Source organism: Salvelinus fontinalis, chromosome 38 (assembly GCF_029448725.1).
Source record: "Salvelinus fontinalis isolate EN_2023a chromosome 38, ASM2944872v1, whole genome shotgun sequence".
Taxonomy (NCBI): domain Eukaryota; kingdom Metazoa; phylum Chordata; class Actinopteri; order Salmoniformes; family Salmonidae; genus Salvelinus; species Salvelinus fontinalis.
The window spans coordinates 8,442,738-8,458,393 of record NC_074702.1 but is presented as its reverse complement, the minus strand read 5'-3'; the positions used below and the strand labels follow the sequence as shown (position 1 = coordinate 8,458,393).

Genomic DNA, 15,656 nt, shown 5'->3' with positions numbered 1-15,656 from the left:
CCACAGCGATGAGAAACGTTTTTTCCCAGCTTTTTTTATGGAAACTTAAAGGAGTCATGCCTCTCTCGATACCTCCTGCTGTACCGGTACCTCCTGTATACAGCCTCTCTCGATACCTCCTGCTGTACCAGTACCTCCTGTATACAGCCTCTCTCGATACCTCCTGATGTACCGGTACCTCCTGTATACAGCCTCTCTCGATACCTCCTGCTGTACCAGTACCTCCTGTATACAGCCTCTCTCGATACCTCCTGATGTACCAGTACCTCCTGTATACAGCCTCTCTCGATACCTCCTGATGTACCAGTACCTCCTGTATACAGCCTCTCTCGATACCTCCTGTATACAGCCTCTCTCGATACCTCCTGATGTACCGGTACCTCCTGTATACAGCCTCTCTCGATACCTCCTGTATACAGCCTCTCTCAATACCTCCTGATGTACCAGTACCTCCTGTATACAGCCTCTCTCTATACCTCCTGTATACAGCCTCTCTCGATACCTCCTGTATACAGCCTCTCTCGATACCTCCTGTATACAGCCTCTCTCGATACCTCCTGTATACAGCCTCTCTCAATACCTCCTGATGTACCAGTACCTCCTGTATACAGCCTCTCTCTATACCTCCTGTATACAGCCTCTCTCGATACCTCCTGTATACAGCCTCTCTCGATACCTCCTGTATACAGCCTCTCTCGATACCTCCTGTATACAGCCTCTCTCGATACCTCCTGTATACATCCTCTCTCAATACCTCCTGATGTACTGGTACCTCCTGTATACAGCCTCTCTCGATACCTCCTGCTGTACAGCCTCTCTCGATACCTCCTGCTGTACCAGTACCTCCTGTATACAGCCTCTCTCGATACCTCCTGCTGTACCAGTACCTCCTGTATACAGCCTCTCTAATGCTATTTTACTGCTGCTTTTTAATTATTTGCTATTTGTATTGTTTACTTATCTATTTTTTTTACTTAACCCTGATTTTTCTTAAAACCGCATTGTTGGTTTTAAGGGCTTGTAAGTAAGCATTTCACTGTAAGGTCTACACCTGTTGTATTCGGTGCATAAAATAGGATTTTATTTGAGTTAACCGCCCCAGTAGCTTTCCATAGCCCCACACACACACTGTGGCACATTCTGTCTATTGTGCCGACACAACGCAGCGGGGACACATTTATTTTTGCACCAAACTGTCACTCAGTCATTGTAACTTTTTTGCTATTTTTATATAGTGACTTAAAATGAAAACTAAGTTGGCAAAAGTTTGAATTGAGGGGACTAAGCCCCCTTAAGTGCTCTCGTGGAGCCAGGTATACTTATGGATAACCTAGTTGTTTTGCTGATTTTTGACAAAATCCCTAGGTTTGCATATTGGAAAATGTATTATTTAAAAATAATACAAGAAAAAGTGTATTAGACATACATAGAGAGGCAAGACATGTATATAAATACAAACTGATTTATTCAGATATTTTTACAGCATAAAGTGTCATAGAGTGATCATTATAATACAGCCTGTGTGTTGAAGGAGAACAAATTCATGTATTCTCTTAAGAGGCTACCTAGCCCTAAGCACACATGCACACTCACGATCGTGTTCAAGCATGCACATACACAGGCAGGTATGGCACATGCACGCTCACACACACACAAATAATATTAAGTTGCATTACACTGGAGAGAACTATTACAAGGTGAAACATACAGCAATATCAAAATACAGTAGTCTCAATTGTATCAACACAGAGTAAGAAATGTTCAGCAAAATATTCTGAATATCAACCTCTATAAAGCAAATATTCTCTTTGAAAATGTACAGTACATCTTAAAAATTCTCAAACCTGTCTAGTATGAAACATTTTATCTCTCCCCTCTTCCCTCCCTCTCCCTCCCTTCCTCCACCGTTCCTGCCTCTCTTATTTTCCTGGCCTCCTTCTCTACCTCCTCTGCATTCCTCTGCTCCTCTCTCTCCATCTCCATCAACCAAGGCCCACCCAGGTAGCTGAGGATCTCGTCAGGGCCTCCTCGAAGCCTGGGCTGTGGGTTAAGCAGCTCCCTGAAAAGAGACATCACCAGTGGGCTGAAGCCTTCAAACTGTGGGGCCACAGGGTTCGACTTCTGATTCTTCTCCAGGCTCAAGATATTGTTCTTTTCCCTTTCACCTTCGCACCAAATTACTTCCTCCTCCCCTCTCAGTCCCTCGCTCCTTTCCTCCCTCTCCGTCTCGCGGTCGTACCACTCCTTGTACCTCCGGTAGGCAGGGTCGTCGTGGGTTGTCTCTTCCCAGGGAAAGCATCCCGTCAGCAGGCAGTAGACCAGCACGCCCAGGGCCCAGCTGTCTATAGTGGTCTCCACTGTGATACAAATGTTCTCCTCCTCCTCTCCATCCTCCTCTCTCTGTTCCCTCACTTTCTCAGACTCTTTGGCCTGCTCCACCTCAGGCATGCAGAAGGGCGAGTCGTACCAGACGGCGCGGACGGTGCAGCCAGTGGGGCGGGCCAGGCCGAAGTCACCCAGTTTTACCCAGCGACAGGCACGGTCACACAGGAAGATGTTCTCTGCTTTGATGTCCCGGTGGACGAAGCCCATAGAGTGGAGGTATGAGACGGCACCACTCAGCTGAGACATCACCCTCTGGACACACTGTTCATCTACACCCACCTGGAGACAGAGAAAGACAGAGGGAGAAAGAGAAACAACATTATACTGTATATCATTGTTTCATAAATGGTATGGCCTGGATTCCTTTTGGGTCATGGTTTAACGTAGGTGGCTGCTAGGTTTAGTTTACTAGTTAGGTCACACAAAAAGCTTTATGTGGGTCACGATGCAAAAATGTTTGGGAACCACTGTTCTATCACGTTGTCCTCGTCCCACCCATAGATGCTAAAAGGATCGGGGACAGCAAACACCTTGTAATTTTTCACATTTACAAGTTAAACATTTAGCAGACACTCTTCTCCAGCGCGACTTACAATTAGTGCAGTCATCTGAAGATACAGTATATAGGTGAGACAACAACCCATCACAATCGTATCAAGGAAATTTTCCCTCGACAAAGCATTTACCAGCAAAGTCAGTGCTAGGGTGAAAAGAGGTGGGGGGAGGGGGCACCGTGAGAGTTATTTAAGATACTCTTCAAAGAGGTAGGGTTTCAGACGTTTTCGAAAAATGGGCATGACTATAGTGTAAAAGTTGTTCCACCATTGGGATGCCAGGACAGAGAAGAGCTTGGACTGGGCTGAGCAGGACCTGCCCTCCTGTAGGGGTGGGAGGCCCAAGAGACCAGAGGTGGCAGAACGGAGTGCTCAGTTTGGGATGTAGGGTTTGAACATAGCCTGAAGGTAAGGAGGTGCAGTTCCCCTTGCTGCTCTGTAGGCAAGCACCAGGGTCTTGAAGATGATGCAAGCTTATCATCCACTGTAGGTTACTGGCATAGACCGACACAAACAAAGAGTCACTAGAGGGGACGAGGTGGAGGCTACTGGAGAGATTCCATTTGTGACGACCCTCCCACTCTGTCTGCCGTATTCTCTCTTTGTTCTTGTTTCCTTATTAGGATGCCAGTGGGCGGAGTTGGGAGGGTCGTCAGCTACATGGGAAACACCTGGGCCCAGTGTCCCAGGATAAATATACCACTTCCCCATTCATGGAGGAGACTCTCTCCAGGCAGACACGTTGATAGATTTGTTTGTGTTTCTTGGTGTTTTTTTGGTTGTTTGTTTTAGCATCTTTCAACACCCTGCATTATCACATTCATGCATGCAAAACACTCACTTACACTACTGATTACTGATTACACACACCATTGTATATTATACTTAGCTACTTTAGTTAATAAATATATATTTTGTTACTCCTTTTCTCCACGTTGTCTCCCTTTTGTTACGGGCTTTGAGCCAGTTCGTGACACATTGAAGTCTTTATCATGTACTCATTGACATAGGAAGAGGGCAACTAGGACCAGGGCAATATGGAACAGTAGAGGTGGTGGCAGACAGAGGTCAGACCTCGGAGGAATTGCAATACTGGGTCTGTGGTGTGCACTTAGCTTTAGTGCTTTGACATTGAAATGAAACACCTCTCATGTATGACTGACTCAGAGACTGTAAACAGATGTATGATTCTAACTGACCTCTGACACGATGACACTGTAGAGGTCTCCATAGAGACCAGCCTGCTGGGCGAAGACGTAGTAGCAGGGGGTGGAGAAGAAGATACCCAGGGCCCGGGTGAGAGAGGGATGAGCGCAATAAGAAAGGGAGAGGTTGTATTCACGCAGGAAAGAGAAGAGGGGTGTGGACTGGCGGGGGAAGAACTTCAGAGCCATGGGAGTGCCTGATGGAGAGGAGGAGAGGCCCCAGAAATTATTTAGACATTCAAATCAAATCAAATACTGCACCAAAACATCAATAGATCAATTATAGAGTAAATCATGTTGTCATCACTGTGACCACATTGATAACATAAAAACATGTAGCCCCGGGGATGTCTAAATTACATTACTTCCCTATTCCCTGGGGTTTAGATAGAGGAAATCCAATGACTGTTAATGAATGGACAAAGCCACCAATCATGTGACAACATTTTTTATTTACACAAAGATTCACCACGAAGATTGACAATTTTCCATTCACAATCATGGGGATCCGATGTTTTGCTAACAATGCCTGCTGTAATGCGGTTGGCCTTGAACTTCCAGGGTTTCAGGGTTGCGGAGAACTGGTTAAAAAAACTAACTAAGAAATTACATTGCCTGCAAAAATATTGTAATCCGATTACATATATTTTGAAAAACTAGATGATTACTTCTTGGATTACTTTTCAATTCAGAAAGGATGCTTGCAAAAAAATACATTATGACACCTTTCTGTTTTGTCAATGACATTCAATTCAGCATTGTAAAAAGGCGTACGTTTAATTAAGTTTGTTCCACCCAATGAGTCTGACCACAAGTCAGAGACCTCTATGATGACACACCAAATACGTTTGATGGATAGTTTTTGTCTTCTTTTAATGCCTCTTTAGGGGAAAGTAATCAGATTACTGAGTTTGGGTAATCCTAAAGTTACTGATTACAATTTTGGACAGGTAACTAGTACCTATTACGTATGACATTTAGAAAGTAACCCATCCAACTCCGCGTGGCTTCAATGAGAAGGGGCAGTCATTCTCCCCTGAGGAAACCCCACAGCAACTCTATCCCCAAGAATGTAGTAAAGCACTTCATATCACCAACACTCATGGTAACGGTTAAATTGACACCTCTACCCTCATGTAGGACAAATAACCACTCACTGTTCACGTGTAGTTTTATCCTCTGAACTGTAACCCCAGACCCCTTCAGACCCATACTTCACTAGAACCAGAAATAAAATTGTATTAGTCACATGCACCAAATACAACAGGTATAGACCTTACAGTGAAATGCTTACTTACGAGCCCCTAGCCAACAGTGCAGTTTAAAAAAATACAATAAGAATAAGAGATAAAAGTAACAAGTAATTAAAGAGCAGCAGTAAAAATTAACAATATATACAGTGTGGTGCCGGTACAGAGTCAATGTGCAGGGGCACCGGTTAGTTGAAGTAGTATGTACATGTAGGTAGAGTTATTAAAGTGACTATGGATAGATGAAAACCCGAGAGTGGCAGTGGTGTGGAGAGGGGAAGGGGGAGGGGCAATGCAAATAGTCTGGGTAGCCATTTGATTAGCTGTTCAGGAGTCTTATGGCTTGGGGGTAGAAGCTGTTTAGAAGCCTCATGGTCCTAGACTTGGCGCTCCGGTACCACTTGCCGTGCGGTAGCAGAGAGAACAGTTTATGACTAGGGTGGCCGGAGTCTTTGACAATGTTTTACCTTTATAACAAGCCTTTATAGGTGTGTCGTGGACACTAACATGTTTCAAGTTTTATTAGCCATATGTATGGGATACACATGGTATATACCGTCCAGCTAAATGCTTACTGACAGGTTCATTCTCGACAATGCAACAACAATGAGGAATTATAGAAGATAAGAATACAAACATAAAGTAAGTGGCTCAGTAGAACAGAATATATGTTTTAGCATAAGTATAATACAGGAAGGCATCATTTATAACGCCTGCCCATCCCATAACTCTCCAGGACCGGGGTCAGGGACCACCACGGTGACCTCTGGTGCTTTACTGACCTCTCTTCTTGTGGACGGCCAGCATGACCTTGCCGTAGGATCCCTCTCCCAGCAGCTTGACCATCTGGAAGTGGTCGGAGGTCTCCAGAGTGGACATGGACTGGGCTGAGAGGAAACATAGCTCGTCCAGTTCCTGAGCTGCAGCCTGACAGAGAAAACAAGGAAACATGGTCAAATAGGGAGAAGGAGTTGATGTTTAATTTCCAATATCTTGTTACACTAGCAGGAATTGACTAGGCTTGTAGGCTACCTCGTTGCATGGTGAATAACCAACCAACACTGAAAATGGTCAACGAGCAGTGGGAATAAATACTAAACACATTATGACAAATGCAATATAAATACATTTTGATTTATCAATTGAATGATTGATTGATCAACTTGCTGACACATGTATGCTTGGGTGGATATGGTTCAGTGTCACCATAAAATGTACTGTTACAGGATGTCCAGCGACCTCAGGGATTACCATAAAATGTACTGTTACAGGATGTCCAGCGACCTCAGGGATTACCATAAAATGTACTGTTACAGGATGTCTAGCGACCTCAGGGATTACCATAAAATGTACTGTTACAGGATGTCCAGCGACCTCAGGGATTACCATAAAATGTACTGTTACAGGTTGTCCTGCGACCTCAGGGATTACCATAAAATGTACTGTTACAGGATGTCCAGCGACCTCAGGGATTACCATAAAATGTACTGTTACAGGATGTCCAGCGACCTCGGGGATTACCATAAAATGTACTGTTACAGGATGTCCAGCGACCTCGCGGATTACCATAAAATGTACTGTTACAGGATGTCCAGCGACCTCAGGGATTACCATAAAATGTACTGTTACAGGATGTCCAGCGACCTCAGGGATTACCATAAAATGTACTGTTACAGGATGTCCAGCGACCTCGCGGAATACCATAAAATGTACTGTTACAGGATGTCCAGCGACCTCAGGGATTACCATAAAATGTGAGAAAATTATGAGATGAGAGATCGGATGAATGTCACATTGGAGCAACCAGAACATGCTGTATGTACATACCTACAGTCCCCTCAGTCCCCTGTGTCTATCATATCATCAGTATGATCCCCTATATACAGTTGAAGTCGGAAGTTTACATACACCTTAGCCAAATACATTTAAACTCAGTTTTTCACAATTCCTGACGTGAAATGTCAGAGTAATAGCAGACAGAATGATTTATTTCAGATTTTATTTATTTCATAACATTCCCAGTGGGTCAGACATTTAACACACACTCAATTAGTATTTGGTAGCATTGCCTTTAAATTGTTTAACTTGGGTCAAATGTTTTGGGTAGCCTTCCCACAATAAGTTGGGTGAATTTTGGCCCATTCCTCCTGACAGAGCTGGTGTAACTGAGTCAGGTTTGCAGGCCTCCTTGCTCGCACATGCTTTTTCAGTTCTGCCCACAAATCCTCTATAGGATTGGAGGTCAGGGCTTTGTGATGGCCACACAAATAGCTTGGCTTTGTTGTCCTTAAGCCATTTTGTCACAACTTTGGAAGTATGCTTGGGGTCATTGTCCATTTGGAAGACCCATTTGCGACCAAGCTTTAACTTCCTGACTGATGTGTTGAGATGTTGCTTCAATATATCCACATAATTTTCCTGCCTCATGATGCCATCTATTTTGTGAAGTGCACCAGTCCCTCCTGCAGCAAAGCACCCCCACAACATGAAGCTGTCACACCCGTGCCTCACAGTTGGGATGATGTTCTTCGGCTTGCAAGCCTCCCCCTTTTTCCTCCAAACATAATGATGGTCATTAAGGCCAAACAGTTCTATTTTTGTTTCCTCAGACCAGAGGACATTTCTCTAAAAAGTACAATCTTTGTCCCCATGTGCAGTTGTAAAACGTAGTCTGGCTTTTTTTATGGCGGTTTTGGAGCAGTGGCTTCTTCCTTGCTGAGCGGCCTTTCAGGTTATGTCGATATAGGACTCGTTTTACTGTGGATAGAGATACTTTTGTACCTGTTTCCTCCAGCATCTTCACAAGGTCCTTTGCTGTTGTTCTGGGATTGATTTGCGCTTTTCGCACCAAAGTACGTTCATCTCTAGGAGACAGAATGTGTCTCGTTCCTCAGTGGTGTGATGGCTGCGTGATCCCATGGTGTTTGTTCTTGCGTACTATTATTTATACAGATGAACGTGGTACCGTCAGGCGTTTGAAAATTGCTCCCAAGGAAGAACCAAACTTGTGGATGTCTACAATTTTTTTCTGAGGTCTTGGCTGATTTCTTTTGATTTTCCCATGATGTCAAGCAAAGAGGCACTGAGTTTGAAGGTAGGCCTTGAAATACATCCACAGGTACACCTCCAATTAACTCAAATTATGTCAATTAGCCTATCAGAATCTTCTAAAGCCATGACATCATTTTCTGGAATTTTCTACGCTGTTTAAAGGCACAGTTAACTTAGTGTATGTGAACTTCTGACCCACTGGAATTGTGTTACAGTGAATTATAAGTGAAGTAATCTGTTTGTAAACAATTGTTGGAAAAATGACTTGTGTCATGCACGAAGTAGATGTCCTAACCGACTTGCCAAAACTATAGTTTGTTAACAAGAAATTTGTGGAGTGGTTGAAAAATAAGTTTTAATGACTACAACCTAAGTGTATGTAAACTTCTGTCTTCAACTGTACAACTGCTGACCTCGTTAAAATCGGATCCCAACCCGTCTATAGTATCACCCCAGCAAATGAGTCAGGGATGTAAAGACTGTTTGCGTAACACAATGGATGAAACTATAATAACACCATGATATATTTATATGTTCGACCTTGCACATATATTTGTTGCATAATAGAGCATCAAGATGTCAAATAGGGGGTGCTTACAGTGTGCAGTGTGAAATAGAAATGTGTGTTTTGCATATCCCACTCCCCCTGAGAGATTACGGCCAGGCATTAGTCATCAGTCATTATTGACCATGACCCTGGAGGAATTCTTTCCACAGATTTTCCACCTAGTCAGATCGGGGATTTGAACTAGCAACCTTTCGTTTACGTCCCACAGCTCTAACTTCTGTAATTACTTGAGTTGGGAGTACCATACTTTTGGATATAACTGACAAAAGACTTGATTTACTAAGCATTCGCAAAGGTCAGGAGTTTGCACCTGTTACATTACAGAGTGAAAGAAAGACAATAATACAGTCTTAGGAACAAATGTAAAAAACAGCAGTTACATGTTTTAACTTTCAGCTGCAGAATCTTCCATCTGATGAAACGCTCAGTTAATCTATCGGTGAGTTGGCTTTGAGTAGGTGAACTTTTATTTTAGTGAACTATCTGAACTATCTGTGTCTTGTCACACAACAACACCAAACATTTGATATGAAGCCAATAATTTGTCAGCAGGGTCCAACCAGTCTGAATATGCTGCTGCTGGGCACGCTGGAGAAAATATATAATACCTTTCTATCATAAATGACAAACTCTATTTCTTGAATTGCACTTTTGGTTAAGGGCTTGTAAGTAAGCATTTCACGGTAAGGTTGTTTCACGGTAAGGTTGTTTCACGGTAAGGTTGTTTCACGGTAAGGTTGTTTCACGGTAAGGTTGTTTCACGGTAAGGTTGTTTCACGGTAAGGTTGTTTCACGGTAAGGTTGTTTCACGGTAAGGTTGTTTCACGGTAAGGTTGTTGTATTCGGCGCATGTGACAAATACATTTTGATTTGATAGGCTACATTAGGTCAAAGGTCATTATTTCCCTCAACCCAATTTGATCTGAAAGCACTGAAAATATCAACTCCTTTGTATCATAATCAGGAATGGGATCATTTCCATGTCAATTCAGAGAATGAATTGATCGTTGACCAAATTATCTTCAATGAGGACTTTCAATTGATTGATTGAATTCACTCCTAATTTAAATGAAATTGACCCCCGGCTAGCACTGATCACAATGTCCAATGACGTTTCCCAATTGACACCTGTTGCGTAACTTGTTGCTGCAACAGGTGGAAGACAGTTGCCCCAGGCTCACCCACCTGACATCCACTGTGTCCTTGTAACCTGAGGTGATTATGAATTAATCCCTTATTGGTCAACGAATCCCCCTGTCGATAAGAGCTAGCTGTAATTGAAATATTGGCCTCTATGACAGTATTATGATCTGTCAGGAGACTAACGCTATTAACAGATTTAAAGACAAGTAAAACCAGTAAATATATAAACACTGGAAGCTGAAAAGCCTCTCTACTATGTGCTCCTTTCTGGACCCGTGGTCGTGGCAACCACTGACACCCCCAACTGAACGCCCCCATATGAAGACATGTCTATATTACAATGTCACTTCACTATGCAGATACCAGTGTCAGAGTGATGTTACTGTATTTACAGACCCATAAACATAATGCCATTGTCCATAGAATGTGACCCCCGAAACAAACTAAGTCCAATGCAACATCTGACAGCAGGCTAAATCAAATCAAAAGCAAATCAAAGTTTATTGGTTGTGTAAAGCGTTCAGCAGAAGCTATAGTGGGTGCAGTGAAAGGCTTGACTTACTAGCTGCTAACGATGCAGTAAAAATGTCAAACAATACACAAATCATGAATCTACTTGTAAAAACACTGTTTATATGTTTATATGACTTCAGTGCAATGTCATATCAGCCTCCTGTCGATGTAGTGGGGCGAGGAAGACATTGGCTGTATAAAAAAAATTGTCTTTGTGTCTTTATGACTATTTTGCGATGGAATTTCTCTGCAGTTGGTATAGTGGAAATTAAAATATATGACACACGCCACTTTTCATACAATTTGCATAAGGACAACAATAGCTGAATTAAAAAGAAATGTTCACTTACTGTCATTGTGGAGTTTTCTCAAATGGGAACGTCTGTCTCTGTTCTGCTTGTCTGGGTCCTCGTCAGCATCTAAATAGACTTCAACACCCTCCTGACCCTTTGTAGGTCTGTTGTTGGTCTGCTGCTGTTCTGTTCCTAACTTATTGTCTTTCGCTGGTGATCTACTCTTTAGGAGATCTGTATCGCAGCACAAGTGGCTGTTATTGTTACTTTGTCTCTGCAGGTCCATGCGCTGGTAGTTTTTATAGCAGACACTGAGGTATATCTACCTTCCTATCCCTCAGGACCTTGGTACTTACCGTGTCTCTCTCCCTGAGAGACCACCACTTCACTCACTCTCTCTCTCCTCCCCTCTCTCTATGCCCCTCCTCCTGCTCTCCCGCTCTCCCCCTCCCCCTCCCTCCCTCTCTCTCTGTCCCTAACACACACTCTCTGTCTCCTCCCCTCTCTCTATCCCCCTCCTCCCGCTCTCTGTCTCCTCCCGCTCTCCCTCTCTCTCTGTCCCTAACACACACACAGACACTCTCTCTCCTTCTCTATCTCACACACAGACACTCTCATTCTCTCTCTCACACACATAGACTCTCTCGTCTCTCCCTCACTCTCTCTCTCTCTCCTTCTCTATCACACACACTCTCGTTTCTCCCTCACTCTCACTCTCTCTTCTTCTCTCTCTCACACACATACACTCTCTCCTCTCTATCTCACACACATACACTCTCTCATCTCTCCCTCACTCTCACTCTCACTCCATCTCTATCTCACACACAGACACCCTCTCTGTCACGGAATTCTTCGTCCTCCTCTGACGAGGAGTAAGAAATGTCGGACCAAAATGCAGCGTGATGATTATCCATTTTAATGAACACGAATAATATAACAAAAAATCAGAGACAACGAAAAACACCTGCCTCTGATTGAGAACCATATCAGGCCAAACACATAGAAACAGACAAACTAGACATACAACATAGAATGCCCACTCAGATCACACCCTGACCAAACAAAACATAGAAACATACAAAGCAAACTATGGTCAGGCCGTGACAGTACCCCCCCCCCCCCCCCCCCCATGGTGCGGACTCCGGCCGCAAATCCTAAACCTATAGGGGAGGGTCCGGGTGGGCATCTGTCTGCGGTGGCGGCTCTGGCGCGGGACGTGGACCCCACTCCACCATAGTCATTGCCCGCTTCAGTAACCTCTTTGGAGCGGCGACCCTCGGCGCCGACCTTGGACTGGGAACCCTAATAAAGGGCCCCACTGGACTGAGGGGCGCCTCTGGACTGAGGGGGAGCTCCGGACTGAGGGGCAGCTCAGGACTGAGGGGCGGCTCAGGACTGAGGGGCGGCTCCGGACTGAGGGGCGGCTCCGGACTGAGGGGCGGCTCAGGCGGCGCTAGACAGACGGGCGGCTCAGGCAGCTCCGGACTGGCGTGCGGCTCTGGCAGCTCCGGACTGGCGGGCGGCTCTGGCGGCTCCGGACTGGCGGGTGGCTCTGGCGGCGCTGGACAGACGGGCGGCTCAGGCGGCGCTGGACAGACGGGCGGCTCAGGCGGCGCTGGACAGACGTGCGGCTCAGGGGGCGCTGGACAGGAGGGCGGCTCAGGCAGCGCTGGACAGGAGGGAGACTCAGGCGGCGCTGGACAGGAGGGAGACTCTGGCGGCGCTGAGCAGGTGGGAGCACCTGTAGTGAAGAGACGGAGAGGCAGCCTGATGCGGCTCAGGCAGCTCCGGACTGGCGTGCGGCACTGGCAGCTCAGGACTGGCGGGCGGCTCTGGCGACTCCGGACTGGCGGGCGGCTCTGGCGGCTCCGAACTGGCGGGCGGCTCTGGCGGTTCCGGACTGGCGGGCGGCTCTGGCGGCTCCGGACTGATGGGCGGCTCTGTCGGCTCCTGACTGGCGGGCGGCTCTGGCGGCTCCTGACTGACGGGCGGCTCTGGCGGCTCCTGACAGACGGGCGCATCTGGTGGCGCTGGACAGACGGGCGGCTCAGGCGGTGCTGGACAGACGGGCGGCTCAGGCGGCGCTGGACGGACGGGCGGCTCAGGCGGTGCTGGACAGACGGGCGGCTCAGGCGGCGCTGGACAGACGGGCGGCTCAGGCGGCGCTGGACGGACAGGCGGCTCAGGCGGTGCTGGACAGACGGGCGGCTCAGGCGGCGCTGGACAGACGGGCGGCTCAGGCGGCGCTGGACAGACGGGCGGCTCAGGCGGCGCTGGACAGGAGGGAGACTCAGGCGGCGCTGGACAGGAGGGAGACTCAGGCGGCGCTGGACAGGAGGGAGACTCAGGCGGCGCTGGACAGGAGGAAGACTCTGGCAGCGCTGAGCAGGTGGGAGCATCTGTAGTGAGGAGACGGAGAGACAGCCTGGTGCGGGGGGCTGCCACCGGAGGGCTGGTGCGTGGAGGTGGCACCGGATAGACCGGACCGTGAAGGCGCACTGGAGGTCTCGAGCACCGAGCCTGCCCAACCCTACCTGGCAGAATTCTCCCCGTAGCCAGGCCAGTGCGGCGAGGTGGAATAGCCCGCACTGGGCTGTGCTGGCGATCCAGGGCCACCATGCGTAGGGCTGGTGCCATGTACCCCGGCACGAGGAGACGCACTGGAGACCAGATGCGCTGAGCCAGCTTCATGGCACCTGGCTCGATGCCCACTCTAGCACGGCCGATACGAGGCGCTGCTATGTACCGCACCGGGCTCTGCCTGTGCACCGGGGACACCGTGCGCCTCACGGCATAACACGGTGCCTGCCCGGTCCCTCTCTCTCCACGGTAAGCACGGGGAGTTGGCTCAGGTCTCCTACCTGACTTAGCCACACTCCCCGTCTGCCCCCCCCCCCCAATACATTTTTTGGGCTGCCTCTCTGGCTTCCAGACGCGCTTTCGTACTGCTTCCTCATACCGCCGCCTCTCCGCTTTCGCTGCCTCCAGCTCAGCCTTGGGGCGGCGATATTCTCCAGCCTGTGCCCAGGGTCCCTTGCCGTCCAGAATCTCCTCCCAGGTCCAGGAGTCCTGCGATCGCTGCTGCTGCACCTTCTTCCCGTTACCACGCTGCTTGGTCCGGTTGTGGTGGGTGATTCTGTCACGGACTTCTTCGTCCTCCTCTGACGAGGAGTAAGAAATGTCGGACCACAATGCAGCGTGATGATTATCCATTTTAATGAACACGAATAATCTAACAAAAAACAACAAACACAAGAATGAAACGAAACAGTCCTGAACGGTGAACATACACAAACACAGGAACAGGAACAATCACCCACAACCCACAATGACAAAACAGGCTACCTAAATATGGCTCCCAATCAGACAACGAAAAACACCTGCCTCTGATTGAGAACCATATCAGGCCAAACACATAGAAACAGACAAACTAGACATACAACATAGAATGCCCACTCAGATCACACCCTGACCAAACAAAACATACAAACATACAAAGCAAACTATGGTCAGGGTGTGACACTCTCTCTCTCCTTCTCTATCTCACACACAGACACTCTCTCTCTCATCTCTATCTCACACAGAGACACTCTCTCTCTCTCCTTCTCTATCTCACACACAGACACTCTCTCCTTCTCTCTCTCGCACACAGACACTCTCTCTCTCTCTCTCCTTCTCTATCTCACACACATACACACTCTCTCTCTCCTTCTCTATCTCACACACAGACACTCTCTCATTCTCTCTCTCACACACATACACTCTCTCGTCTCTCCCTCACTCTCTCTCTCTCCTTCTCTGACTCACACACACTCTCTCCTCTCTCCTTCTCTATCTCACACACATACACTCTCTTGTCTCTCCCTCACGCTCTCTCTTACACTCTCTCCCTCTCCTTCTTTCTCTCACACATAAACACTCTCTCTCTCTCTCCTTCTCTGACTCACACACACTCTCTCCTCTCTCCTTCTCTATCTCACACACATACACTCTCTTGTCTCTCCCTCACGCTCTCTCTTACACTCTCTCCCTCTCCTTCTTTCTCTCACACACAAACACTCTCTCTCTTTCTTCCTCCTGCTCTCTCAAGCAGTGAAGTGAAATCAAGTGTTGTGCATCAAAATCCATTTTTTAAAACCCATGTCCTCTGAACTCTTAGTCAGCTACAAAGTTTAGAAAAGCCTAATGCATTAGTCATCTATTTTTCATCATACAAAACATATATTTTTGTTAAGCTCTCAAAGCTACATTTCTGTCTTTCCCCTTTCTCCCTACTTCTCTTCCTCTCCCCTCCACCTTTCTCGCTCTTTACCTCCCTCCCTCCCTCTAGCCCAAACTGTGTTATGTCCCATCATCAGTGAGTGACAAAGCTAACAGCTGAAACTTTACCTTACCAAACAGCTTAATACCACAGTGCCATCTACATGTCAACTCCTTTACCCTGCTTAGTGCCAATGAACTGGGACCTCTTGTACATCTCTCTCCCCCGACACCCTCCTTCTCTTTCTGTCTCCTCAGATTTCCCCTGATACTACGTACTACTGTACTATTATTGCAGAGGGCTCTCTCTCTCTGTGTTGTGTAACTAAATCACAGGCTATTATAGCAACCACCCATATACACTCAGGTTACTACAGCTGCTGAGTGGCCTGATGGGGGGGTGGGGGGGTGGCGTTCGCTCTGTGGGCTCCCCA

The 15,656-nt window shown here is 47.0% G+C and overlaps 1 protein-coding gene across 2 annotated transcripts; it reads right to left on the bottom strand.

Moving 5' to 3' along the window:
- Window positions 1-1,448: 1,448 nt before the first annotated feature.
- On the bottom strand, window positions 1,449-11,353 carry LOC129837991 (serine/threonine-protein kinase SBK2-like). Of its 2 annotated transcripts, none has more exons than XM_055904605.1 (4): window positions 11,020-11,353; window positions 6,177-6,321; window positions 4,139-4,341; window positions 1,449-2,664 (listed from the first exon to the last, which is right to left on the bottom strand). In XM_055904605.1, exons 1-4 carry the CDS (start codon window positions 11,023-11,025, stop codon window positions 1,864-1,866), a joined length of 1,155 nt encoding a protein of 384 aa, XP_055760580.1. In that variant the 5' UTR covers window positions 11,026-11,353; the 3' UTR covers window positions 1,449-1,863. The 2 variants fall into 2 exon arrangements, with proteins under 2 accessions (XP_055760580.1, XP_055760581.1); XM_055904606.1 differs by lacking the exon at window positions 11,020-11,353 and adding an exon at window positions 5,302-5,362 and having other exon boundaries at window positions 6,177-6,257.
- Between the last annotated feature and the right edge of the window lie 4,303 nt (window positions 11,354-15,656).

Bases quoted from the DNA above. Each gene is read 5' to 3' on its own strand.
- LOC129837991 (XM_055904605.1), bottom strand. The intron at 4,342-6,176 runs GTCAGTAAAGCA...CCTCTCCATCAG, and splicing joins GGCCGTCCACAAGAAGAGAG to GCACTCCCATGGCTCTGAAG. The intron at 2,665-4,138 runs GTCAGTTAGAAT...CTCTGTCTCCAG, and splicing joins ACAGTGTCATCGTGTCAGAG to GTGGGTGTAGATGAACAGTG.